We start from the raw sequence: 26,779 nt of genomic DNA on the forward strand, positions 1-26,779 counted from the left end.
CTTTCACATACTTTTCACGAACCCAATCCAGTTTTTCGTTGCCTGTGTGCTTAGGGTCGTTGTTGTGCTGAAAGATTAATATTCACCCAGTTCTGAAGAACTGTTCACTCATGATCAGGTTTTGTTCAAGGACTGTATGCATGCTGTTAGTCAGATGATGAGCAGTAAATCACGCTTTGTGTTTCTGCCAGACATAGCACTTTGCATTCAGGCCTATAATTTTGATTTTGGTTTCATCAGGCCAGATCATCTGCATTATAAACATTCTGCATTATAAAGCACAGGTCCTGGGGACTTTTAGCAATTTTTGTTATAACCTTCCACCATTTGGGACCTCATAAAGATAGGTGTGGGCCTTTCAAATGAATGTCCAGGTAATTACATTTGCCACAGGTGGATTCCAAGTCCTAGAGACATCTTAAGGATGATCATAGGATGCATCTTGCAGGGTCTGAATACTTATGTTCATGAGATATGTCAGTTTGAGATATGCACATATTTCTAAGAACGTGTTTGCAGGAACACGTTGCAGGAAAAAATATTAAATGAAATATACATAAAATGTTCATAACATAAAATGTGAAAGACGCTGTATCTTGAGTTCACAGCACAACAAAATGTGGAGAATTTGAAGGAGGATGAATACTTTCTGAAGGCACTGTTAGACCTGACCTACTTAAATAGTGTGTGTACCTAGTATAAACAACACCGGAAGACCAGTTTGCAGGAGTATTAATGCCCGGTAGATTTCTATTCCCTGTACATTTCTGGCATCCAGAGGGGTCAAGTGTCTTGGGTATGTATAAATCATTTTGCAAACCTTTTTGAGGGTCCTGTACTTCTTGTCTATATTTTTTGGGGTTTTGTCTGTCTGATGCTGCTCTTAGTTCTACCCCAATGCAAAAACAATGTGGCTTTGGTTTACATTTACAATGATGATGCCAAAAGGCCAGGATGTTGCTTAAGGGATGATGCTTAAGGGAACTCAGCTATTGTAGTAGCTGAAGGGAATTATAGTATATGTATCTCTTTTAACCCTCAGAAATATGACAACACCAGGTTTCATGCTCATACTGCGCCCACCACTTTATTTGCTCCCTGGGAAAAGATAAGTAAAAAATACAACAAAATTGCTATTGTTGTTAATCAGTTTGATCTTACATTTAAAATGTAAATATGTATAGCCCTTAATTTTTTTCACTTAAATATGTAAACACCCCTAAATTTTGTACTTTTTGCACACTCCCTTTGCCAAGATAACAGTACTGATCGTGCCCGGGCAACTGAGACTAGTCATCCATGCAAGATTTCTCCAGATGCCCTAGAGTCCTTGGTCCTTGCTTGTGGACTCTTCCCTTCAGGTCAGCCCATACTGTAGGTTAACCTAACTCAAAATAAAAAAAGAACACAATAAAGCTGTAATGTTAGTAGGAGGAATAAATGCTGTTTAACTACAGCTGTGAAGCAGGTGCATAAAGTAGCAGCATACATGATGATTAGGGGAATCAGAAAGAGAAGGGGGAGAGAGAGAGAGACAGGGGAGAGAGCATACCTGGTAAATACACATATTGCTTGATGTTTGTCATCTCTTCTGACCATAATGAAGCTTCGATTTTGCTGTCTAGCTGATGCTAGTGTTGGCTTTGGAGAATACAAAACGTTTTCTACCCTTCCAAGTCATTAAATAACAAGCCTACATGTTTGTTGCAGTAGCATGTCCTTCTCATTTTAACATTTAGTTCTGTCATTTTTTATTCCACCTTAAATAAACTAACTATATCCTAATAGCATGAAATTGACAATTTGACGACATTGTGATTGGACAACGATGACAACAACAACAACCTACACAACTTACCTTGTAAATGAAAAGTCAAGTAAAGGGTTATCTAGAGTTTACATGAAAATGTCAAGGCTGTCCACAGTATAATTCCCGCCCTTTTCAGTTATTGCAGCAAACATTCAATTATTACCTTACATTTCCCAAAGTGTGATTTCTATGGCTAACTATTCCCCGTAAAATGTGCCAATGTAGTCATTATACAGTCACCAGTTTAACCCTACCTGACCAGGATACTAATTCTGCTGTTCATGACAACAGATCATCTATGGAAACACTGGGTGCACTTCAATACTCTGCAATGTCATCTCCTCCTGTCCTCCAACCAAACTGATTTTATAGTAAAATGTAGGATACCTACCAGGGATTAGACCTGAAAGGAGACAAGGAGAAGCAATCACTTAAGACTTCTGACATGCATCTACGGAATGTCTTCCCTTCTAATAAAAGAAGGGGAAGACGTTCCCTTCTTTTATCTAAACAACGTCAGTCCAATCACAACATAGGAAGGGGGCCATCGTAGTGTGGAAGAAAAGACAGGCAGCAGTTCGGTGATTGAAATAGCCTCATGGGACCTCTGTAAACTCAGCTGACACTGAAGACAGATTTACTTTACAGACCACTGGGCTGGCCATGGAGCCACGGCCCGTCTGCAATCCATCACAAACCTACTAAAGTGTTTGAAAAAGCGATTCTTCACTAAATCTGATTTCAAATTATTATCATTATTGCACCATGATTTGTAAAATGTTGCTTTGTTAACTGGTGAGACATAGCATAACTGCAGTTTTTAAATCAAGGAGACTTCCATGAATGATTACAATGTATTTTTTACTTTGCATTCCACTGAGTACATTTCCCAAGAAACAAAATACTATTTGTCTGATTCGCCAAATACTGTTTTGACTTCATCACACTCCCTGATTATGATTGGATGAGTAAGATTGTCCTTCAAGAGTGTTCATCCCCTTGGACATTTGCACGTTATTGTGTTACAGTGTGAAATCAAACTAGATTTAATCAGGTTTTTTGCATCACATCAATACAAACAGTCTATAATATCAAAGTGGAAAATAAAATATGCACATTTTTCTACAACCCTGTTTCCAAAAAAGTAGCGAAAATGTAAATACAGAGTGCAATGATGCGTAAATAATTTAAACAATATATTTAAATAGAAAATAGCACAAATACAACATATCAAATGTTGAAACTGAGACAGTTTATAGTTTTGGAAAAATATAGGACTACTTTGAATTTGATGCCTGCAACATGTTACAAAAACGTTGGGACAGAGGCAACAAAAGACTGGAAAAATCATGTAATGCTAAAAAACTAAACCTGGTGGAATATCACACAACTAATTAGGTCAATTCGCAACAAAGATCACTCCAGAAAGAATGGGTCTGTCTGAAGTGAGGATGTGGAGGGGTTCACCACTCTGTGAAAGACTGTGTGGGCAAATAGTGCAACAATATGAGAATACAATTTCTGACTGTAAAATTGCAAAGAATTTGGGGATCTCATCATCTACTGTACATTATATAATTAAAAGATTCAGAGAATCGGGAGAAATCGCTGTATGCAAGGGACAAGGTCGAAAACCAATATTGGATGGCAATGATCTTTGGGCCCTCAGACGGCAGATTAGTTTGTCAGATTATTTGAAAATGGTGCTACTGACCAATAAACATAACGTGTGCATAATCTGGCACAAACATACATATACATTATTCAAGAATATTGGTATTGTTACACACTTTGGCACATGTCAAAAACCTTTTGAGACTCTGGACACGGGTCCCAGAGTTGAGCGAAATTATTGATCACTTAAATAGAAGAGTCTGAGTGTAATGCCCCATGCACGGGCCAATTCAGCGTATTTTTGGAAATGCCAGATCTCTATGGCAAATCACATACTTTACCCATATTTTGTCAAAAAGTGTTTGCCACATGTGCCGTATTTCCTTCCAGAATGTAGCTCCAAATGCAAACACTTATGTTTGGACATGTGTCTATCTTCCGCTCTGTTCCCTTTCTGCTGCGTGATGTGCTATTTTTGTGCTTTCATAATTCTAGCGACAGGAGCACCAAGTAATTACTGCTGTTTCAGAGCTTGTGGACCAACACCGCAATAACAGCACCGCTCACTGCTAGAAAACTAGCCAGCTGGCCTCTCAGGCACTCTGAGGAAAAAAGCCAGCGGCACTCTAATTTCTATCATCATTCTGCCTGTCTCTACCAGTCTCTACCCCTATTCTGAATTAAAATTAAATGCTGCTGTGTTGCAGTCCTGCCTTAACATCACTTCTCCCCTGTTCCCGTCTCGGTTCTGAAAATGTTAAAACACCAAACATATTACGGTGACCCCTCCCTACAGTTGAGGTGAACTGGGATTTACACACCGACGCATCACTTCACAATGGCATGATGTATGCTGTTTGTTTCTCAGTCAGAAGATAAAGCACCATGCTTTTTAGGAACTTTCTTTTGATGTGCAAGTCAGTTATTGATTTCTGTAACAACGCAAATTTCCAGTGGCTGTTGTCTCTTCTATTGAAGCACTAGAGGACTTCAGGTAAAAATAGAACTTGCCACTCTTAAAGGGTTTCAGGGGCCGAGAGAAGGTATGTCTTCAAACACTGCAATTTACATAAATAACAATCAATTCTACAAGAGCATTATTAAAAAAAACATCCATATGCAGTCATTTCAACCAGGCCCTAATGTAGAGCACTCTGAAGTTACTGGACATCATTTAGGATGCATATTTTCTTTAGGTTGTGCCTGTATATCTTTGATTGTGTTTGTGTTTGAGTGTCTCTCCCTGACTTGCCTGGCATGGCTGGCCTCTGTGGCACACAGCCAAGAGGAAATTAGCAGAGATTGTCCCACATTTCTCTCTTCCACTGGTGTGAGTCTACACCCGCCTTCCAACACAGACACACACACACACACACACACACACTCCTCTTTAACGCAGTGCAGAGGAGAGGACAGCCTGGCCCAGGACAAGGCATGCGTGCTGTGACTTATCAGACTGTGTAGCCAGGCTTGGCACTGACTGTACAGCGAAGAGAGCATTACTGCTACGACCATCACCTCACAAAACTGCTCCCTGACAGAAAGGATGATGCAAAGGAAAGTCATCAGGGGTCGGTTTTTCAAAAGTTATCTGATCGGATTACCCCAATCGGATAGGATTACATGCTAGAATGGGTCTTTTCACAACTGAAAACGTGGATTCTGATTTTCCGGATAGGTTATCCAATTTTACTTTAACTTTTAATAAGGGATTGTGGGTTGTTTTGCTTTTTTTTCAAAAATCAGAGGTGAGTAGCATAGACTTGATACCAAAACTCTGGATTATCTTGAGTTACCAATGTGGTCTCAGCATGGATTTCTAAATGGTAAAGGGGAATAAAGATGGAAATTAGACCATTTGTCTAAGTTCATGAATCGCTTGAAGTTATAGTTGGACTTTCTTTCTATGTATCACATAGAAAGAGAACAGGGTCGAGCTTGTTTCATTGAGAGGGTTACATTCCTCAATGAACATGACATAACTTTGTAGAATAACAATTTTTATATCTGTCCCAGATTTTATATCTGTCTTATGACACCAAAAATATTTTTGGCCTAAACGCTAATTTATGTTTTGTGCATGTTCAACAAGCCACATCATCCTGAGAACACCGTCTTCCAGCAGGACAATGACTCCAACATCAAGGTCAATGTCACAGAGTGTCCCAGTCAAAGCCCAGATCCCAATCCATTTTATAATACGTGGAAATATTTAAGAATTGCTGTTCACTAAAATTACTGCTGTGTCCAAATGTGCAAATCTGGAGACCTATCCAGTAAACTTAATTGCTGTCGAAGTTGCCACTACCACATTTTGACTAAAGGGGGTTAATACTTATGTCATCAATTATTATGTATTTTTTAAATAAATTTCAAACAACTTGTATTTTGTTGTAACACAATAAAATGCGGAAAAAGCCTAGGGAGGTAAATACTTCTGAGCCACTGTATGTATCTGGTGGTGAGGGTCTCTGAGATCTGTTTTCATTTGCGTCTTGGTGCAATTTTTTGTAATGAATTATTTCATGTCTTTATTTTCTTTATGAGACTTATGAGTGCTTATTATTTCATTTTTTAATAATATGTGTATAGTTTGTGAACCAGTTTAGGAATTTAAACTAAAAAGTTTCAACTTTTTTGAGTTTGTCTCTTGATTATGTTGGTTTTCATGATCTTGGTGAAATCATGTGTGGGTATAAAAAAAAAAAACACTGAACCTCTCCCTCAGCGTTGCTTATTCAAATGACCTTTCAGCATTATGAAAATGGCAGTTTTGTTACTTGCTTATAGAATGTACTCAGATACCCTGTGTCTGCCTGACATTTCCATTGCATGGCTGGGATACAACACGGATAATGAGAAGGGGCACTTAGTCTCCAAAGAGATTAGTAATCTCCACACGTGTGAATGCAGATCTGCTCCAGCTTCCCTCTCCCCACTGTAAGGAGAAAAATAGAAAGTGTTTGCCGGCTATCCCTGCTGCAAAAAAACAGGGCATGATGTACTGAGTCTGTGATGTTGGGAGGCAGGACATGCACCTATAGCTAACTTTCAGCTTGTGAAAAAACTATTTGTGCTCTATCGATCAGTCTCAAGGACTTGCACTTTACTGAGATTAAGTACTGAAATGTGCATTCTCATCACCACAAACCCAACTGGTTAAGGTGAGGCAGGACTAAGCCTCCCGTGACTGACTAAGGCAGTTGCACTCATAATTACAAAATGAATATTCTGGAGATGGACAGTAGTGTTGCCAAGCATCTGGTGTGGGTCTACTGTTTCTACTGACCTACTTAGCGTTCTATAAGCCATTTTCAATGTTAGATTGTAACTATTGTAATTACAGCGTTACTAAAATGGTAGAAGAACAATGAAATGTTTGTGTCACCCATGATGATATACTGTAACTCATGGTGATATACACAACTCATGGTTTTACAGAATATTATTGTTTATCTGAATATATATTTGTTCTATTTTATTTGTCTGTGCTGATCTGCCATCCCAAGGTATAAGAGGACACATGTCAATCATTTAATCTTTACTTCATCCATTATGTCTGGTTTGGGTCTGCATCTACCTGGCTCTGTGTCATAATTCCAAAAATAATAAAAATTCCAAAAACAATCATTACCACAAAAACACTGTAGAAATGCAAATAGACAATATATAAAAGGGAAATAATCAATAACCAACAAACAATTCACATTTTATACAGCAAGACTCATATACTGTTTGATTTACTACTCAGCAGTTTTAGTTTTTACTACTCGCTTTTTAGTTTGTTTTTCATTTTTAAAGGAATGAGTTGTGATGAATGTTTCATGTTGAAGAATATTTTTTGCAGTATTTTTTGTCATTGATGGATGAGAACTAAAATTAATGTTCAAAGGAATTGAGCGCTTTCAGAGAGTGATACCGACCAGTGTTGGCACCAGTGTACCTATTTTTTATAAACACATTTGGATGCATTCATCATCAAATAAATGTTACTATATCTAAATTGTCTTCCCTTGCTAAAGATCTTTGGAACACAAGCCTGTTTTTTTATCTGAATAGTGATTCAGATAAGTACACTGGAATATTCTGTTACATAACATTTTCCCTTCTACAAATAACTTGGAATATTGTTAGATGGCAAGTCTTAAAAAAACACATGCTGAACGGGTTAAGAAGTTCACGGTTAATTTTCTTTTTTTTTTTATGAAACGTAATATGTCTGTCATCTGAGCAGAGAAATGAATTTGTGCAAGCCACCTTTATTTTTGTATTAGATTATGGTAATGTGCTTATATTTCTCTTAATATATCAAGAGTAATATTAAGTTGATTAACAACAATTACAACTTCTTAGCCTTTCATTGCCTTTGCCAAAGGTATCAACAATTCTATAGGTAATTGTTTATCAACATATTTATAATAATAATGTATTACATTTGTAGAGTGCTTTTCATTATTCAGAATAATCTCAAAGTGCATTAAATATTTTTTTAAATAAATAAACATCATGGACAAGAAACAAGGACACAAAACAAGAAAAACACAGTTATCAACAAAAAGCCTTCCTATAGAAATATTTCTTTAGCCTGTTTTAAATGAGCCAAGAATCTGTGGTGACTTCAGGTGGTTCGGGAGGGCATTCCAGAGGCTAGGAGCGGTCGAGTTAAAATCCCGATCCCCCAGGGAGCAGAACTTTGTTCTGGGGACTAGGAGAAGCAGGCTATCACTTGACCTGAGGAAGCGGGTCAGGTTATGGAGGGACAGCAGTTGGAGCTCAATAGGAAGGTTTTGAATTATATCCAGAATGAGACAGGAAGACAGTAACAACCTAGTATATCAGCACAATATAATGTTTCATCATGAGGAAAAAATTAAGAGACCACTACACCTTTTTCTTTCCTTTCCAAAAAAGTAAGGTTTTGAGTGAGGAACAGAAGGGTTAAAATTTAGAGACCACTGCAAATTGAACACTTCTGTTCCTCACTCAAAACTTTCCTTTACACATATTTTGGAATGGAAAGAAAAAGGTGCAGTGGTCTCTTAATTTTTTCCGGAGCTGTATATTGACATATATTACTTCTCCATTATATAATATATAAGGTTTATACTGTATGTCTATGTTCCAATTTTGTTTTTAATTTACATAATTTACAATATATATATATATATATATATTTGCCGGACCACGTAAGCGGAGCCGGCCAAGAAGAGCAAATGTTTCTTACTGACTGAGTGAGTGAGTGAGTGAGTGACTGATTACCCCTTGATAAATAGTGTAGCGAAATGGTCCTGCCATCAAGAGGTCCCGCATTAAAATGTCCTCACAGTCAAAGCAAATTATGTATTAGGATTTGTTCCAGATAGACAAAAACTTTGCTGGCTACAACCTTCAGTAGCTGCCTAAAAGCCTAATATAAAACTGTTCATGGTTATAATGCGACTATATCTGGTGGATTTTTTAAGTACGCATCCGTGCATGCTTTTTGGGTCAGGATAGACAAAAATGTCTCTGACAAAACCTTCAGTAGCTACGTTATAGTAAGCCTAAAATAAAACTGTTTATATTGTGATTGTTTTTGGTGGATTTTCAAAGTATATATCTGTGCATGATATTTTGGGTAATTTAGGCAAGATCAAAACCCCTTGGGCAGTAAAAGCGTCACGATTCTATCGTCTTTTCACTTGACGAAAAAGACAGTTATCTTCACCTATAACTCTATATTGATAGTTATTGTTTCAATGTCATTCACGAATGAAAAAAAAAGAACGGTGTGGTGTCATGAAATTAAACAGTTTTAGCATTGTGAAGTACATCTTCAGTCTCGCTAAGAATTGCTAAATTCTTATGACTATTCCAATTAGTAAGTTAGTAGATACTAGTAAGTCTATTACTGGCTAATAAGGTGTTAAAACAGCCAGTGGAAAAGCCATACAGTTCATACTTACTGTTTGTTAGTCAGGTAGAACAATGCTTAATGGTGTCTTGCGAAATATTCAAACTTGGCATAATGTTCATGTGCGGCAAGACAATGTGGAGATGTTATGTGGAGATGCTATACCAACACTTCCAGACTTGTAGCTCTGTGGCATAGTGGTTAGAGACACAGCCTCTAACATGGGAGACCTGGATTTGAATCCAGCGAGGGCATGAACATTTATCAGTTTTAATTGCAGGCCGGCTGAACTAGGCTTGCCTGGTTACTTTTCTGGCATAAGAGCCATATGGCTCATATATTTGGGTTACTAATGGTGTAACATTTGCATTGTGGCATGCCTGGGAAGAATTTGGGAACCAATGGTTTCACGCTAATGTCGTCAGTACTTGGTTGTGACAGAGGGAACAGAGATTATTCTGGAGTAAATCGTGTTGATTGCAGTGGTCCCTAAGGCTTTTCCCATTGTTGAAATTCCTTTCAGCACAGCAACTGTAAAACCAACTTGTGCATTTGCTTTTCAAATACAAGATGAATATGTCCGTTGCGCTTAGCTCTTTGACTAAATTTTCTCTACCAACTATTAAACTGAATTGGAACACAATAATAAACATGTCTGTATACTACTTTATTTGGGTTAAACATAATGTTAAATAACAATTTGATAGAGCTCCTCAATAACATTGCTATTCCTTTAACTAGAAAATCAGCTCCAACCGATCAATGGCAAATAGAACAGATGCCTACTGTATGATAAAAACATAGGTCTCATCAGAGGCATTGCTAGGATCACAATACATTCAGGGCTTACAAGATGAAGACAGCAGAAAAATAAGTTGCGTTTAGAGTCCAACTCCTTGTGGTTATTTTTTTCTAATTTTGGGAGAAGCATACAGGGGAAGCATATCTGTTTTCTAATTATATTGTTGAAGATTGTTAAAGTTATTGCGTGGAAATAGTTTGGTAGATGAATCAGACCAGATACTTGTTAAAACCTTAGAAAAACATTCTGTAACATAGACAAGTATGGATTCCAGTGTCTATCTATTCAATATCACCATTCCATCCTGACCATGATCTTGTACATAACATAGCAGAGAATGCTAAATTTCAAAGATGCTCTTCATAGGTAATGCTTGTTTAGATATATAGTCATTGATTTCGTGTGCAGCCTGTGCAGTTCTGTATCTGCAATAATTCAGTTGAATGTGTGCCATTACTGTGGTCTCTGTATCTGATTGTGTCCTCTGCCTCGCCAAGCCCTCTGTGGGACGTTTCATATTCCAATGAAACTCTATCTCATGCTCTTCAAGATGTCGACAAGGATTGGCTGAATTAGCAATCCATATCACCTTTCCCACTTAACCCACCCCTTTTCTCTGGGAAAACTGAACCGTTACTGGTTTGATTGCCCTCACCCATTTTACCATTGGACCTGCCTGCCACCAGCGGTCTTTCTGAGCTTCAATGGAGCACCAGGAGGTTGTGTACAGGAGCGAAAAGTGTATTTGAGAGCTTCACAAAATCCTGCGTTATAGGCACTGTGAAGGATCCTATTCTTTGGCTGCTTGATTCAGGAGGATGGGTTCTCCCACAGAGGAGGATGAAGAACCGCGTGGTGCCTCCGACATCACAGTGTTTGGGGCCAACTGCACCCTCCATGGTCTCAGCCACATCTTCCTTCCCGGCGGGGTTACCATCCGGCGTCTTCTTTGGGCCTTCGCATTCAGCGGGTCCCTGTCCTGCTTCCTCTACCAGGTGGCGGGCATGATTATTCTCTACTACCAGTATCCCCACAACACCATACTGGACGAGATGGACAGCCCAGTCATGCCGTTCCCCGCCATCACTCTGTGTAACTATAACAGTTTCCGTAAGTCCCAGGTGCAGAGGAACGACCTGTTCTGGATGGCCGGCATGCTGGGTGTGGAGCAGGGGGATTTTGATGACTTTATGGCTGCATTGGGGCAGCCCACGGACAACAGCAAGTTCTTCCCCAGCAAGTCCTTCAACATGCTGGAGTTTGTGCAGCGGACGAGTCACAGCATAGATGAGATGCTGCTGGACTGCAAATATAGAGGGAGGGAATGCGGTCCAGAGAATTTTACAGCGGTGAGTATGCACCGATCGGGCGTTCTCAGAGGCAGTCTGAGGTATCGGCGTCTTTCTCTAAAGGGGTTTTGTCAGAGTAATGCAGTAAGCACTGATCCCCCAGTGAGTGTATATCTTCAAGTCTCCAGAATTCCAGATAAAAGGAGCTTGATAACATTAATACAAATATTATAACGTATAAAGATCAGGGAGATATATGAGATCACTCAGATTTGATAGATGTTAATTCCAGACAGATGCACATGCCATCAATGCCTTAAAGATTCAGTCTTACTGAGCCTTAGCACACAGAGGATAGATATTAATTCATTTTTAAAAGAAGATCCTGTCTCTCGCTTCATTTAAAAAACATTTGTAATATACTGTAATTTTGTTGGCACTTTGAAAGTCTTTAGGGACTGTTTATGTGTAATTGTAGTAATTAAAGTAGCTTGTTGCTTGGGGGTTTAAATATTTTGATTCACTTTTGGGAAGATATTGCATGCATCTATAATGTGGTAAATCAAGAGGTTTGATATTTATGCCAAAGGACTTGTCAAAAAGAAAACATTATAGTGAGTGTCTGAGGACCATAAAGGCCTTAATTGGTACAGTTAAATCTATTCCAATTACACAGGTTGTGAGTTGACTTACAATTTATGTTTATGAATGTCAAGATATTTATTTTCTTGCTAAGTTGATGAGAATTATAAGAGAAGTTTTGTTTTGGTGGTTATGAGAAGAGAGGCACACCATATCTAAATATGCAGACTTTGTGTTGTTGTTCCATATACAGTATAGCTAGGCCTTTTGTGTTAAAACTTTTTTACATTTTAAATAGCATGTCTTTATTTTCTCACTGGGGAGCAGAAGTTGAGAATTCACACTCTTATTTAGGATTAAACATTGACCATTTATGGAAAGAATAATTTGCATGTTGAGTAAAGGAATGTTGGAGGTATATCTGGGGTGGTTTAAGTTATGAGAGACTGTGAAGATTTTTGTCTGAAGCGTGATTATAAGATTTATGTGGTGCAATGCCAAAATATTTTGTTAAACAGCTGCCACAAGTTTTTACCTAAGAAGTCATCAACGTCCCCTTGAGCATTTGGGAATAATAGCTACTTCTAAATTGCAATTGCTCTGAAACGTAAACTGTTAAGGTGCCATATGGCCCAGACAAATCTCTTCTGTGCCCATTCATCCAGCATTATAAAGCAAACATATGCTGGTTTCCAATCCAGTAGAGGTTTTAATACATCACTGTTATTCTTTTGAAATGTTTTATATTTTCACCATCCAAAGTTTTTGCCTACAGTAACTAAGACAAACGCTCACATAGTTTCATGAATGTACCTTCAGGAAGATCTTTCAGGAATAGTGCTCACAATGTCTTCAAGCAAGATATTTCTTTATTTCTTTATTCGTGGTAAGTGTGGAGCCTTTTTTCCCTCCTACATTCTGTTTCTGAGGTTTTCTTTACCCACATCCCCCTGCAGAGATGATACTATCATGTCAGCAGAATTTGAATGGAACTTAATCATTCTACTGCGGGGACGGGGGAAGGATTGTATTTCGATGAAATGGGCCATTGATTTGAGCGATGAAAGTCTAGAACCAGGATGTTTTTGTCATGCAACACAGTGTCTGTGTACAGCAGTACAAGTGAAACCGAGAGGCAAATGACTTATCATAATTACATAGACACTTCACAATTGCCATTTAAGGTCACTTGTGTGGGAAGACAAAGTTCTAAATTGAAAAAGAAAAACACCCCACTGTTTAGAACTTGTGCCAAAACAGACACTCAGTCCCATGAATACATGATACAACTGACATAATGGAGGTAAAAGACAAGCAGGAAACAGGAGAACTGTATTTCTTTCTCTTCCAAAAATCAAGAGAAAGCTACAATGTTGTTTGCCATTAAGCTAGATGAAAAGTTCCCATTGTAAACTGAGCTGACTAAAACCATATATATATATATATATATATATAATGCTGAAAAGGTAATGAACCCACATGTATCTTTTAACAAGAGCCTACAATCAGAACATTTAGTCATCAATATAAAGATTAAGCAACCCGGGTTCCATTGATTATATTTAGGCATAATAACACAATGTAAAATTGCAAAGAATTACAGGAAATCTAAACAGCAACACATGATAAAATGTGCAGAACTACAAGAATGCTGCCTTTAAATAGTCAAATGTTCTGTATGCTTTCAAGATGAGTGTCTTAAAATATTTCTTCTCAGGTTATGGACAAACCACAGCTCACTGCTCATCACCTACAATAAGTATTTTTTTGAGGAAATGGAGGCATTGTTACAAATAATTGCTTAATTAAAGTTGGTCACTAGAAGACATACTTAAAGATAAATGCATCATTAACATATTTTTTTCTTATTTTGTGGTCTGTGTGTCTTTTCATTGCTCAACCATTTTAGTGGGTTGCAACTCAAAAGACAGATCAGTTGATGGTTCACTGAGCAAAACAGTTTAGGAACTGCTGCTGTAGACAAAAGCTTGGGTTGTTTCTGTCCGTGGTTTAGCAGTGTGCATGAATCTGACCTTGGCTTATCACGATTTCCCAAAATGAAGGGCAGATTTGAGCTATATGTCAGAAATTGGAGAAGCTGTGGAAGCCTAAGTATAGAGGAGCTTTATTAAAGATTCATGGAGCTATCCTCTCTATCTCAGCCAGGTCCTGGCTCCATGAATCCCTCGCCTCTCCTGTCCTCCTTGTCATCTTCTCTTTCTCTTACCTATTCTTCAAATGTTTTCTGTCTCCTCTTTCTCCTTTTTTCTCTCCTCTCTTCTGTCCTTCATATTCCCACTCTAACCTTCATCATGGAAGTAATATTAATGGGCTATTTTATAACTTTCTATATTTTGCTTTTGTGGAATAAAATATTTAACATTTCATAGGTCAGGTGTATTCAGCATTTGGTTAAAGTTAAATAAACATTCCTGGTCTAAAAGTGACCTCAAGCTGTCTCACATGTCACCACCCACAATTACAATTCCAGTGAAAATGACATTTGGTTGTACAGAAGGTTGTTTTGGGAGATCCCTATTTTAATATGCAAAATCAAATGTCATTCATATTTTGTCTTCAAAACGAATGATTTGTTTGCAAGGTGGATTTTTCCTGAAAGAGATTTCAGGTGAATGATCATGGTACATGGGTTCACCCTTAAAACAAACCTGGAGAAAATGGTACCGAGGTAACTCTCCAAGAAGGTTGGCGACCATCTGTGATCTTTTTCCCAAATTCTGTGAGTTTGAATATGTTCATGTAATTTAGGATTTTAACAAATGAGCTAATGAATATTAATCAGACCTTGACATCATAGACCTGAAACAGCAAGATCTTTTTCATTTATCTTATCGAGATCTTTTGCTTTTTTTTTCTGCACTTCATGGACACAACATTAAAATGACAAAGCAGAATAAGCAATTTGTTTCAGGCCTATGGAATTTCAAGTTTGAATATCACATTAAAATAGCTTAATTATGGAAAGAAGCATTAAGTAAATGGCACACCAGAGCTAAACCAAACAAAAAACGAAACAGCTGTACGACTTCACCAAAGCTATACGTTTTGTAATGTCTGTCCATATTGTAATGTCAGTGTAGCTAAAAACTTGACTGCAAAATAATTTGGGACTGAATTAAATTAAGGAAACAAATACAATTTTTTTTTTATATGTAATATTTAAGCTTCTTATGTAATGTTACCTAATGAATACAGTTGATTGCAGAAATGTTCCCCTCTTTTTCTTTTCGACTTTTTTGCATTTTGTTGGGTTGCAAAGTCTAATAAAAATGTATTGAATTGTGGTTTATTCATTTTTACAATCTCCATAAAATAGTGAAAAAAAAATCTAAATTTAAGTTTCAGTATAATATTTAATAATAACAGCCTGCAATTAGAAAAGGGACAATCCCTAAGTTCCCAATGTATATTGACGGTCTTTGTTTTGGTTTTACCAAATGTAGCGTTGTTCCGTCTTGTTCTGTGTTTTATTTTGTTCCTGCCCAGATATATTCCAGTATTCTGTTTAGTTCCTGTCCATTCTGTTCATTTATTTAATGTCCTTCGTTCTCCCTGTGCTTGTGTCCTGCTTCCTTGTATATTGTTACAGTGTGTTTTTTAACCTTACCCCCAAACATCATCCTAACCCTACTGCCAGTACTTTGATGTCTAAAAGTAACCCTAGGTTAACCTTAACCATTAACCTTAAATGTTATTCTTTACGTGGCATTTTTCATTTTGAATTGATTATACTAAGAAACATACATAATAGCAAAAGGTTATGGAAGCAAAATAATAGCAAGTCATTAAGGACTACAGCACTGGGGATACATTATGGCACCAATTTATGTTCATACTGAACATAGTTGTGTTTACAATAGTTCCATACCATAATGTAATTCCTGAGAGATATGTTTGGTCTAGCTAGTAAGCCAGCATCTCATTAGGTGATGTCAGGAAACTCCAGGTAGTAAATAAAAAAAAACAATTTGATAAAATCTCTGCAAACATTTTATCATGTTTTGCAGACTGTTTGCCTTTATTCTTGTCTTAAGCATGTGAAAGCATGCTCATTTGGATTAGGATTAGGTGATTGACTTTGCCAGCCAAGAACTTACCACTTTTCAACACTGAAAAACTCTTTGGTTTCTGTGGGAAATGTTCCTCCTGCATGATGTAACGCCACCCAATGAGTTTAGAGGCATTTGGTTGTGATCAGTGATAACTGTGATTGCAAGATATTTTTGTACACTTCTGCGCAGTATCTATTCTACTGCTGCAAGTAAGCCAGTTCCAGTGGGAGCAATACATGCCCAAAACATAAAGCCCTGTTCTGGCTTCTGATGCCAAACAGAAAATGAGCATTTTAGACTGCTTTTGTATGCACAAAAAAAAAAATTCTGGGTGAAAATTGTTCCACTATTAATACAGATATATTATGGAAATTTTTTTCCATGTTGAAAAAGTCTACACATTGCTCCTTTAATGACTGCTCAACCTGCTGATGTTTCAGTTACCAGATTTCCAGCCAATGCAATTGACTGCTAATCACATTTTTGGATGGCAGACACTGGTGGGTTTTATTCTCTTTTGATTGGTCTAAAAACATCAATCAATGTGGCACATTTTCTTTTATTGGATATTTTTGGACTTGTTGGACTTGTTCCAAGATTCTATATTGCAGTTGACAAGGAGCTGTCAATGCAATCGTGAGCTGTTTGTTCACCTGTTCTTGCTAGATATCCCTATCCTACATTCCACTAATTAGAGTGAGCAAGGTATGAACGTTCACAGTGTTTGAATGATGATGTCACATTTGTTTGTGCTTGATCTGATATAATATCAAATATAATTATTTTCATAGAATATAAAGTACCTTGCCAAAGTATTTCGACCCCTGACCAATATTTTTTTTTTTACTGAATTAGAAATGGAACATTGAAATTTAAGTTTGTTCTTTTGGTGATCTTGTTATTTCATAAAATGTGCCTGAATTAGAGGGTTTGACTTGGCCAATCCAGTGTGGCTTTGGCTCATATTTGGGTCATACTTTATATTGACTACAATACTTTTTTTATCAACACACATCCCCCCTGCAGTGAAATATAGTGGTAGCAGCATCATGCTGTGGGTATGCTTCTCTGAACAAAATCAGAAGAAGCGCGAAAAAACATTCAAATTGTTAGCCAACTACACAGCTAAATACAGCAATGTTTTCAATTACAAGAATGAGCAAGCAACCATTCGAGCTCCACAGATGATGCACTCGTCTATTAAGTTATCCCGACAGGGTTGCTACTGTCATCTAAAAGATATTACCAAATTTCACAGCATCACGTGCAGACAACAGCACACATATATCCAAAGTGTATTTGTTACTCACCACCACATCATTATCGCTTTCAAAGAGCAAGGAAGGACGTTTGCAACTTCGTACCACCAAACACAGAACAGTCTCTTAACCTAAAACTTTGTGGCAGCTTTGTCGCTAGCATTTTGAGTAAAGAAATTATAAAAACGAAAAAAGTTAAACGACAACATTACCTTTTATGATTTCTAATTCATGACAACAACCATGGGAATACAGTAACATGTTTTTATCAGTTAGATTTTGTGATATTTACACAAATATTATTGTTAAAGAAACACAGCTGTCTGCGGCCGCTATGGCATTTAAACGAGGCAACCTCAACAGCTATGTTATATGGGCAAGAGAGTATTAGATTAGTCTTTTACTTTTTCAAATGACCTTCATAAAAGTTTGTGATTACTAATTAGAATTGCCAGGAAACCCAAGTGGTTATTGGCCAGTGATGCATTAGCTGATGCTGGCTCCTTTGACAAAGTCAGATTTCATATCTGTTCATTTAATCTTCAGGTTGCTCACTCCGTTCCAATGTGCTAACAGTAATACTAGCATGTGGGTGCAAATTCACCCACCACCCCTACCTCCAACAGTTTTGATTTTCTTCTGGGCCAGTGCTCTCCCCATTTAAATTCATAGTATTGTATGAAAACGTTTGCTTTTCATCTTTGTCACTCTTCCCGCTTCGATTTTTGCTTGTTCTCGCATTAAAATGCATCTGTGGCGCTTCTTCTCCCCCAGGGGTGTGGTACATTACCCTGTTGTCCAATAATATTCAAGGGCTCGTCTGTTTGATCCATCATAGTTCATAGTGCATTCTAGAGCACGACCCCAAAATGGTAGGCTATTGTACAAGGCTAAGCAAATGCGAAATGCTCTTGTTTTTGTGGAAAGAACATGTTCCATGGGTCGAAAACGATAATGGCAAGGGACACGTACTGTTGTGCGTTCCCTATGAAAGCCGATAAGGCAGGGTCGTTTATTAAGGTAACCAACAACCACCGAAAAACTGTTAAGGCCCTGCAGCATGTCGCATGTAATGCGGCCAAACAGGCTGCAGACAAACAGGCTGCATCAATGAACGTCTGACTGCGCCGAATGAATGAGGTGGTGCGTTACCAAATTGAACCAGAAGAGCCAGCCCTTAATAGCGTTACATGTTGCGCTTACTGGATTGGTCCCGGGTCTCCAACGCGAGTAGCTGTGTCTTTAACCACTACACCATGATGCTATATATTTGCTGTGTCAGTATAGCAACTCGAAATTTGGTTTTGTCACGGAGTAACATCATGCCAAGTTTGAATATTTCTCTAGACACCATTAAGCATTGTGTTAAACTGACCGTGTAAGTTTTCCTCCACCAGAAATAGCATCTATAAAATGTATAGCTTTTGACACTGGTCGTTTTAACAACTTATTAGGCAGTAGTAAGCTTACTAGTTTTTCTTTCATTCGTGAATTTGTGGGTGTCCCTTTGGTTGGTGAGTGTCCCTCCTGCCCTGTTAAAACTTAGGAGGACATGAGGTCTTGGCCCACACCTCCGGAGTACCTGGCTTGAAAGACTTGTTGCTGTCCTTGTCCAAAGTCCTCCTGGTTGTGTTGTAGATCAAGACGATACCTGACGATTTCAGCTGCCACTTTTTCGTCCAGTGAAAAGACGACAACATAATCGTAGAAACCCCTAGTCTTTTACTGGCCAAGTGGTTTTGATCTAGCTTATATTATCCCAAAAATCATGCACGGATGCGTACATCGAAAATCCATCAGAAATAGTTGCAATATAACCGTAAACATTTTAATTTAGGCTTACAATAAAGTAGCTACTAAAGATTGCGATTTGACTGTGACGATAATCGAACGTAGGACCTATTATTTGGATGTCCGCATCTCTAACCGCTACACTATATAACAATGGATAATTGCTCACTCACTTACTCAGTAAGGGACATTCGCTCTTGGTCGGCTCCGCTTCCGCGGTCCGGTAAAAACATATTATGACCGCCTATCGTGTTGTGCAGAGGGAGATACCATTCATGGACTACATCCATGACATAGTCTGTTGAATACGGATAGAGAAACCATACAGACATGGCTTGTCAACAGTAAGTGTCATGTTAACTACGCCTGCCTAAGCGCTTGCTAGCAGTGACACAAGAAGCCAGTCAACCAACTAGTGCAAGTATTGTATTGCGATATATTTAGTATGACACCATAAATATATTAACTCAATTATTTATATTCATGCTTTTTTGTCACATCAAATAAGCAAACATGTTCATGAAAAGATTATAATGATATTTACTGTAGCTAATATTTTGATAAACATTTATTAGAAAGTAATGATGTGCGTTGCATCATATTTATGTAAACAGCAATTGCTTGTCAACTCTCCTGTCTCATATCACATGCAAATCTGTGGTATGAATCAATATTCTGATGATATGATGTTTACATAGTATAAATCTGTAAAATAAAATAATATTATTATAATATTTTTTTTTGTTCAGTTGGGGTCAGTAAAAATACAGTCCGGGACAGTTGGTCTGAAATCTAGGGCCAGTGAGGAGCAGAACCTAATGCCAAGACATATGTACACTGCTGTGCATAGTTCTCCAATCGATGGTTAAACTAACACGTTGCATTTTCTGTCTGAGCTGGTTATGGATTTGGGCATGAAAAATGATGCGCCATATTTTTTGTTTTGGTCAGGGGCCTTAGATCTGGCGTATTGATATTGTTAGTCAGATACTAATTCTCTGAGGGAAATTCAGACAGTGCTGATAACAGTGAATTGTCAAAGGCTTAAAAGCCAATCTTCTTGTAAATACAACTCTGTTCCCCTACACAAAGGCAGCTCTTGCCCAGCCCAGTCAAAGCTCTCCCTGGCACCCAAATGGTGTGACCAGCTTCCTCTTGAAGCTAGGACATCAGAGTCCCTGAAACACTACCTGTTTAAAGAATATCTAAAATCACTCTTAACTCAGCCCCAACGTTCTGTGTGTTTACAGGATATACAGGTGCTGGTCATATAATTAGAATATCATCAAAAAGTTGATTTATTTCAGTAATTCCATTCAAAAAGTGAAACTTGTATAATGTATATATTCATTCCACACAGACTGATATATTTTGAGTGTTTATTTCTTTAGATTTTGATTATCATAACTGAAATCCAATGAAAACCCCAAATTCAGTATCTCAGAAAATTTGAATATTGTGAATAGGTTCAATATTGAAGACTCCTGGTGCCACACTTTAATCAGCTAATTAACTCAAAACACCTGCAAAGGCCTTTAAATGGTCTCTCAGTCTAGTTCTGTAGGCAACACAATCATGGGGAAGACTCCTGACTTGACCGCTGTCCAAAAGACGACCATTGACACCTTGCACAAGAAGTGCAAGACACAAAAGGTCATTGCTAAAGAGGCTGGCTGTTCACAGAGCTCTGTGTCCAAGATCATTTATAGATAGGCGAAGGGAAGGAAAATATGTGGTAGAAAAAAGCATACAAGCAATAAGGATAACCGCACCCTGGAGAGGATTGTGAAAGAAAACCCATTCTAAGATGTGGGAGAGATTCACAAAGAGTGGACTGCAGCTGGAGTCAGTGCTTCAAGAACCACCACGGACAGACGTATGCAAGACATGGGTTTCAGCTGTCGCATTCCTTGTGTCAAGCCACTCTTGAACAAGACACAGCGTCAGAAGCGTCTCGCCTGGGCTAAAGACAAAAAGGACTGGACTGCTGCTGAGTTATGTTCTCTGATGAAAGTACATTTTGCATTTCCTTTGGAAATCAAGGTCCCAGAGTCTGGAGGAAGAGAGGAGACGCACAGATTCCACGTTGCTTGAAGTCCAGTGTAAAGTTTCCACAGTCAGTGATGGTTTGGGGTGCCATGTCATCTGCTGGTGTTGGTCCACTGTGTTTTCTGAGATCCAAGGTCAACGCAGCCGTCTACCAGGAAGTTTTAGAGCACTACATGCTTCCTGCTGCTGACCAACTTTATGGAGATGCAGATTTCATTTTCCAACAGGACTTGGCACCTGTACACAGTGCCAAATCTACCAGTACCTGGTTTAAGGACCATGGTATCCCTGTTCTTAATTGGCCAGCAAACTCGCCTGACCTTAACCCTATATAAAATCTATGGGGTATTGTGTAAAGGAAGATGTGATACGCCAGACCCAACAATGCAGAATAGCTGAAGGCCACTATCAGAGCAACCTGGGCTCTCATAACACCTGAGCAGTGCCACAGACTGATCGACTCCATTCCACGCCGCATTGCTGCAGTAATTCAGGCAAAAGGAGCCCCAACTAAGTATTGAGTGCTGTACAGGCTCATACTTTTTATGTTCATACTTTTCAGTTGGCCAATTTCTAAAAATATTTTTTTTGTATTGGTCTTAAGTAAATTCTAATTTTCTGAAATACTGAATTTGGGATTTTCATTAGTTATCAGTTATAATCATCACAATTAGAAGAAATAAACATTTGAAATATATCAGTCTGTGTGTAATGAATGAATATAATATACAAGTTTCAGTTTTTGAATGGAATTACTGAAATAAATCAACTTTTTGATGATATTCGAATTTTATGACCAGCACCTGTATGTCTGGACTGAGAGTGCTACAGTATCTCTGGCCTATCTGAGGGATAGTGATCTGACTGCAGTCTTAAGGCACACGGGACAGCTGGGTAATGGAGAGAAAGAAGGAGAGAGAGAGAGATAGATAGATAGATAGATAGATAGATAGATAGATAGATAGATAGATAGATAGGGAAGAGAGCGACACAGTGGCAGGCACAGACAGACTACTAGAGTTGAAGACAGACATATGAGAGAGAGCTATGGGATATTGCTGTGGAAAGGGCTCAGACCTGACAGACCACGGTGACTCAGCCAAGCTGGGAGCTCAGCCAGCCAGCAGTTCAGTCATCCAGGAGACCACAAAGGACTGGAATCAGGCATTAAGTGAGATGACAGAATAGAGTGAAGGAGTCTGGGGATTATAAGGCTGTGATGTATACAACATATGGACAGGGAGCTTGGAGAAGGAGGGTTGGATACCAGAAGGTTGTACTATAATACTGAACAAGAAGGCCAAATAGCGAGCAGGTTACAGTTTTATATGTGTTAGTGCAAATTTAGTAGTAGCAAGAGATGAGGGGGGAAGGGGGATGGATTGACACCAAATAGAGATGTCAGGTTGCATCTCATTAGGCAGAGACATCAGACCAAAGCAAAAAATACCAGTCATACTCTGTTATCATTTTAGATATATATTAGATATATTATACTAAATGTTTTATTTAGCTAGATTATCATTTGGCAGAACCACTAGACTCCTGCATTGCTTTTTGTTTGATATCAAATTACCTTTGATCTAGAATTACCTCTCTTACCTGTTAAGGTCAATATCTGGCTTTAGTTTCCCTCTAATGGCATCTCTCATACATACACCACCTCTTAGCCAGTAAGAAAGCCTTTCTAGCACCTTCAGTTGTGCTGCATCTACCTCCCTGTAAAACGAGATTCCCCTGGCATCCTATGGTTTTTATGTGGGGAAGCAGGAGATGAGACAGTAGTCAGAGAGCACACATCATTCTGACCCCACTTCCTCTTGTTTCGTAGGTTTGACTGATTAGGTGTTGATAGTAAATTAAACTCTCAAATGCTTTAGATTTGGCTATGAAATATTGTTAGTGTTAAATAACAAGTTTTCATGGTTGAGTGCAGTGTAGAATCATAACTATCTTGGATTTGAAACATGTGCATTTTGCTGCAACAAACATTAATCTAAACAACCTAAACCCAATGAATGGGGACATTTTTTAAAGTAATAAATCACTACAACACCAAAAAGTCCATGATCCATGTAATGAATTATATGTTGAAGAGGATGAGAAAATTCAAAGGATGAAAAGTCTATCAAAGTGTGACTGCAGGCTATGGACTAGAAATCACTGAGTGACAGAACAGTTATGTTTCCCTGAGATTGATATGGCCTGCTCTGCCATGCTCGGGGACCAGGGAACAACAGGGTGTGTGTTAGCAGCAGCACCTTTTATTTATTGATACAGACTAGCTCTGCTCTCCTCGGAGTCACACAACATACATTTAGGCAACGAGACAATTTGATTTCAAATAAGTAATGCTGCTGAATTCTGGGCTCTTCTTCCCTGAAACCTTTCTTTCTGGGATAGCGAGGGTTTTAGACCTGGTAGCAACATGGTTATGATTCTGAATTTGCTTTTGTGAAGTCCTTGAGATTCTCCCCTGTGTACAAGTCGGAATCACTCACTTGGTTTTTGTAGCGTTTCCAAATACTTCTTTATTTGTTTCTGTAGCTTTCAGGTGGATCTTTTGAATAGCCATTATTTTCATTCATTTATGTTCTGTACTGTTGCATACCATTTCTGAATGTAGCACTCCTAAAAAAAATGTGGGTATTATTGTGGGTGAGGATTGATCAATAATTGCAAGTCCTTAATTTTTATCTATTTCTGCATTCTGTCTGTAGTATGTAGTGGACGCGCAGCTCCCTCTCTAGGCCAGATGAGGTTCATTTAGAAACGTGCCACAAGATGTCATCCTTTACAAAAGAAGAAGCCAGAGTCAAGCCCAATCCCATACTGATCCAAGTAGCCCTAACACTACGCATTTGTTGAGATCTGAGATGTGATTAGTATAAGCTGACTGTCTTCTGTCAAACCCCTTTCATCTGTGCATAGGGTGTTTGGTAGAGAAAGTGTAGACGTGGTGTATTTAGTCCTGCTTCAATAATAAAAACAATAATAATTATTAGAAATATTCTCCACACAGTACCTTTTTTGGTCTGCTGTCTCTTTCTGCCAGGTCCCCAATTACTCCTGAGATGTGACTGGTTGGTGATAAAGCAACTAGCATTCCTTCTCACTGGCGCCTGAAGGAGCTAACTCTCTCCACTCCTCTAGGACCAGGCTGTGCTCTGTCACTCTGCTCCTTTTGGCCTTTTAATGAGTCCTCTGGGTTTCAACCAACTGTAGAAATCTGAGGGAGGATTCTAACTGAGGTTGAGATTGAGTTACCGCCAAAGTGTGAACGCAATAATGTGGAATGTTACCGTACCACAACAAAAGGGTTTAATGCTGTGTAATTGCAATATTTTTGTCAAAAAATGAACGTCTGTGTGAAGGTTTATTGAAATGGTCAATTATAGTTAGAGACTCACTTTGTAAAATGACAGTGCAAATTTTGATGGCATAGGAATGTATTTTCAAAAGCTGACGTAGTGGTTCCAGTTTTAAACTGCAGAAAAGTAATTACCTATTGCCCCTGAGGAGGGAATATTCCTGCATAAATTCAACCCTGCCTTCTGCATAAATTCAGTCCTGAGATCTCAATTATTGTCTCATCCATAAAATGATGTGATGATTATAAACACAATATGGTAGGTTTTAAAGCCAGTCTTTGAACCATTCAATGCAATAAATATCAATGCAATAAATATTGGCCATCAAATAATTCACATGGTTTAAAAAATTCTATTTGCCAGCTTATAAATATCAAAGATGGAATATCAAAGATGTTTTAGAATTATTTTAGAATGTGGATGGTTATGATGATTAATGCGGTACCGCTTAAGCATTTTACATGGATGCTTAGCTCAATGGTATAAACACATACAGATGCCTGATTACAAGTGGATTTCAGAGTACAAAAGTAACAGAACTATATACAGTAAAACACTAATTTTACTGTGCCCTAAACATGATTAATTAAAATATAGTTCAAGAAATTTCCAAAAGAAAGCTGTCTTGCTCCCACATTGTAACAGCTTGACTGTGTAGTGACTAGTATCTGCTAGAAATACTGTAAGCCACAATTATCACAATTTACAGAATATTATGTCAATTACACAGCGCAGGGAAACTTGTACCACACTGTCAAGAGTGTTGTGTTGATTATGTTGTAAAGTCACACAGATATCAATACTCTCAGGTCCAATTTCTTCTGCTTGGCTGGCTCTGTAGGCTCCGACTGAACAAATTAACAGAATGGTGCATCTTACCTTTTAATTGTTTATTTGTAAAACTAACATTTAGAATTAAAATCTAAATACCAACAAACAAGTAGTAAAACTGGCACAAGTAAACTCACACACACTAACCGACACAAACAAACACATACACACAAAGAACGTGCAAATATTCCATGATCATACTGCGCTCTAGTGCTGTTATTATTGTTGTTGTTTTATTGTCGTCTACTTCAAACACATTTTTTATTTTAGAGGAACACCCTGCAGGTAGGACTGTGTTGTGCAGTTTGCATTGGGTTTCCTATGCATACGAGCAAAAAAAAGGCGTTTTGTATACGCTAGGGCCATTCCATGTGAGAATGCTCTTCATTCACCACAGCTCAGCTTTCAACACCGTCGTTCCCTCCGAGCTCATCACGACACTCATGGTCCTAGACTTCCTGATGGGCCAGTAATGGATGTTAGGGACAGGCAACATCATCTCCAACATGCTGGTCCTGCAAACCGGTACCCCTCAGGATTCAGCTCCTTCCTGGCTTCCCCTCCATTCATGTCTGTATGGTTCCACAAGTCTGCTGATGACAGGGTGGAGGTCAGAGCCTGGATGGTGTGGTGCCTGGAAAATAACCCCTCCCTCAAGAAAACCAAGCTGTTGAAGACAGAGCACACCCCCATCCACACTGACAGGTTCGTAATGGGAGCTTCAAGTTTCCGGAGTGGACGTCACAAAGGACCTGAGATGGTACCGGAGAGTTCAGGTGCATCAGAGCAGTAGCAGAGAGACTGAGGAAATGGCTTATTCTGCCCAGTAGTGTGCCCTGCATCTTAAAGACTTCCTACACGCAAACCCCCACACCTACATTAACACAAATCCCCACACCCACAGTAACACAAACCACCCACAGTAACACAAACCCCCACACCCAGAGTAACACAAATCCCCTCACCCACAGTAACAAAACCCACCCACATCCACAGTAACACAACCCCCCACACCCACAGTAACACAAACCCCCCCACACACAGTAACACAAACCCCCTCACCCACAGTAACAAAAACCACCTACACCCACAATAACACAAACCCCCACACCCACACTAAAACAGACTGTTACTTATCAGTGGATGGAGTCATGGATGACTGTGTTGCAGGATGCCTTGGTATTTTAATACGTACTCTGACATAATTACGTATACATTTCATTCCCCTTCCCTACCACCCATTGGTGCCATTTGAGTGCCTTTTTTATCACTGGAGGAAAATACTTTCACTCATTGGCTCCACCTTATTCCTATTCAGCTGTAGAGAGAAGAGATTGAATGTGGCTCTATATTGCAGCTGAAAGTCCACCGACAAAACACATCTCCAGTTGAGCAGTAGGGAGGAGTTGAGAGCT

At 38.6% G+C, this 26,779-nt stretch overlaps 1 protein-coding gene across 4 annotated transcripts in view; it reads left to right on the top strand.

The window, feature by feature from the left end:
* The window catches only part of asic1c (acid-sensing (proton-gated) ion channel 1c), a 93,906-nt gene that overhangs the window by 42,993 nt on the left and 24,134 nt on the right, over positions 1-26,779 (top strand). For 2 of the 4 annotated variants that reach the window (XM_020045578.2, XM_020045582.2), the window contains exon 1: positions 10,883-11,468. The exons of 1 other annotated variant lie outside the window; for it this stretch is intronic. In XM_020045578.2, coding sequence (XP_019901137.1) covers positions 10,938-11,468 — 531 coding nt within the window. In that variant the 5' untranslated portion in view covers positions 10,883-10,937. Of the gene's footprint in view, positions 1-10,876; positions 11,469-26,779 lie in introns of those variants that run through there. One more of the 4 variants, XM_020045579.3, reaches the window with a different exon arrangement.

Source organism: Esox lucius, chromosome 3 (genome assembly GCF_011004845.1).
Source record: "Esox lucius isolate fEsoLuc1 chromosome 3, fEsoLuc1.pri, whole genome shotgun sequence".
Taxonomy (NCBI): domain Eukaryota; kingdom Metazoa; phylum Chordata; class Actinopteri; order Esociformes; family Esocidae; genus Esox; species Esox lucius.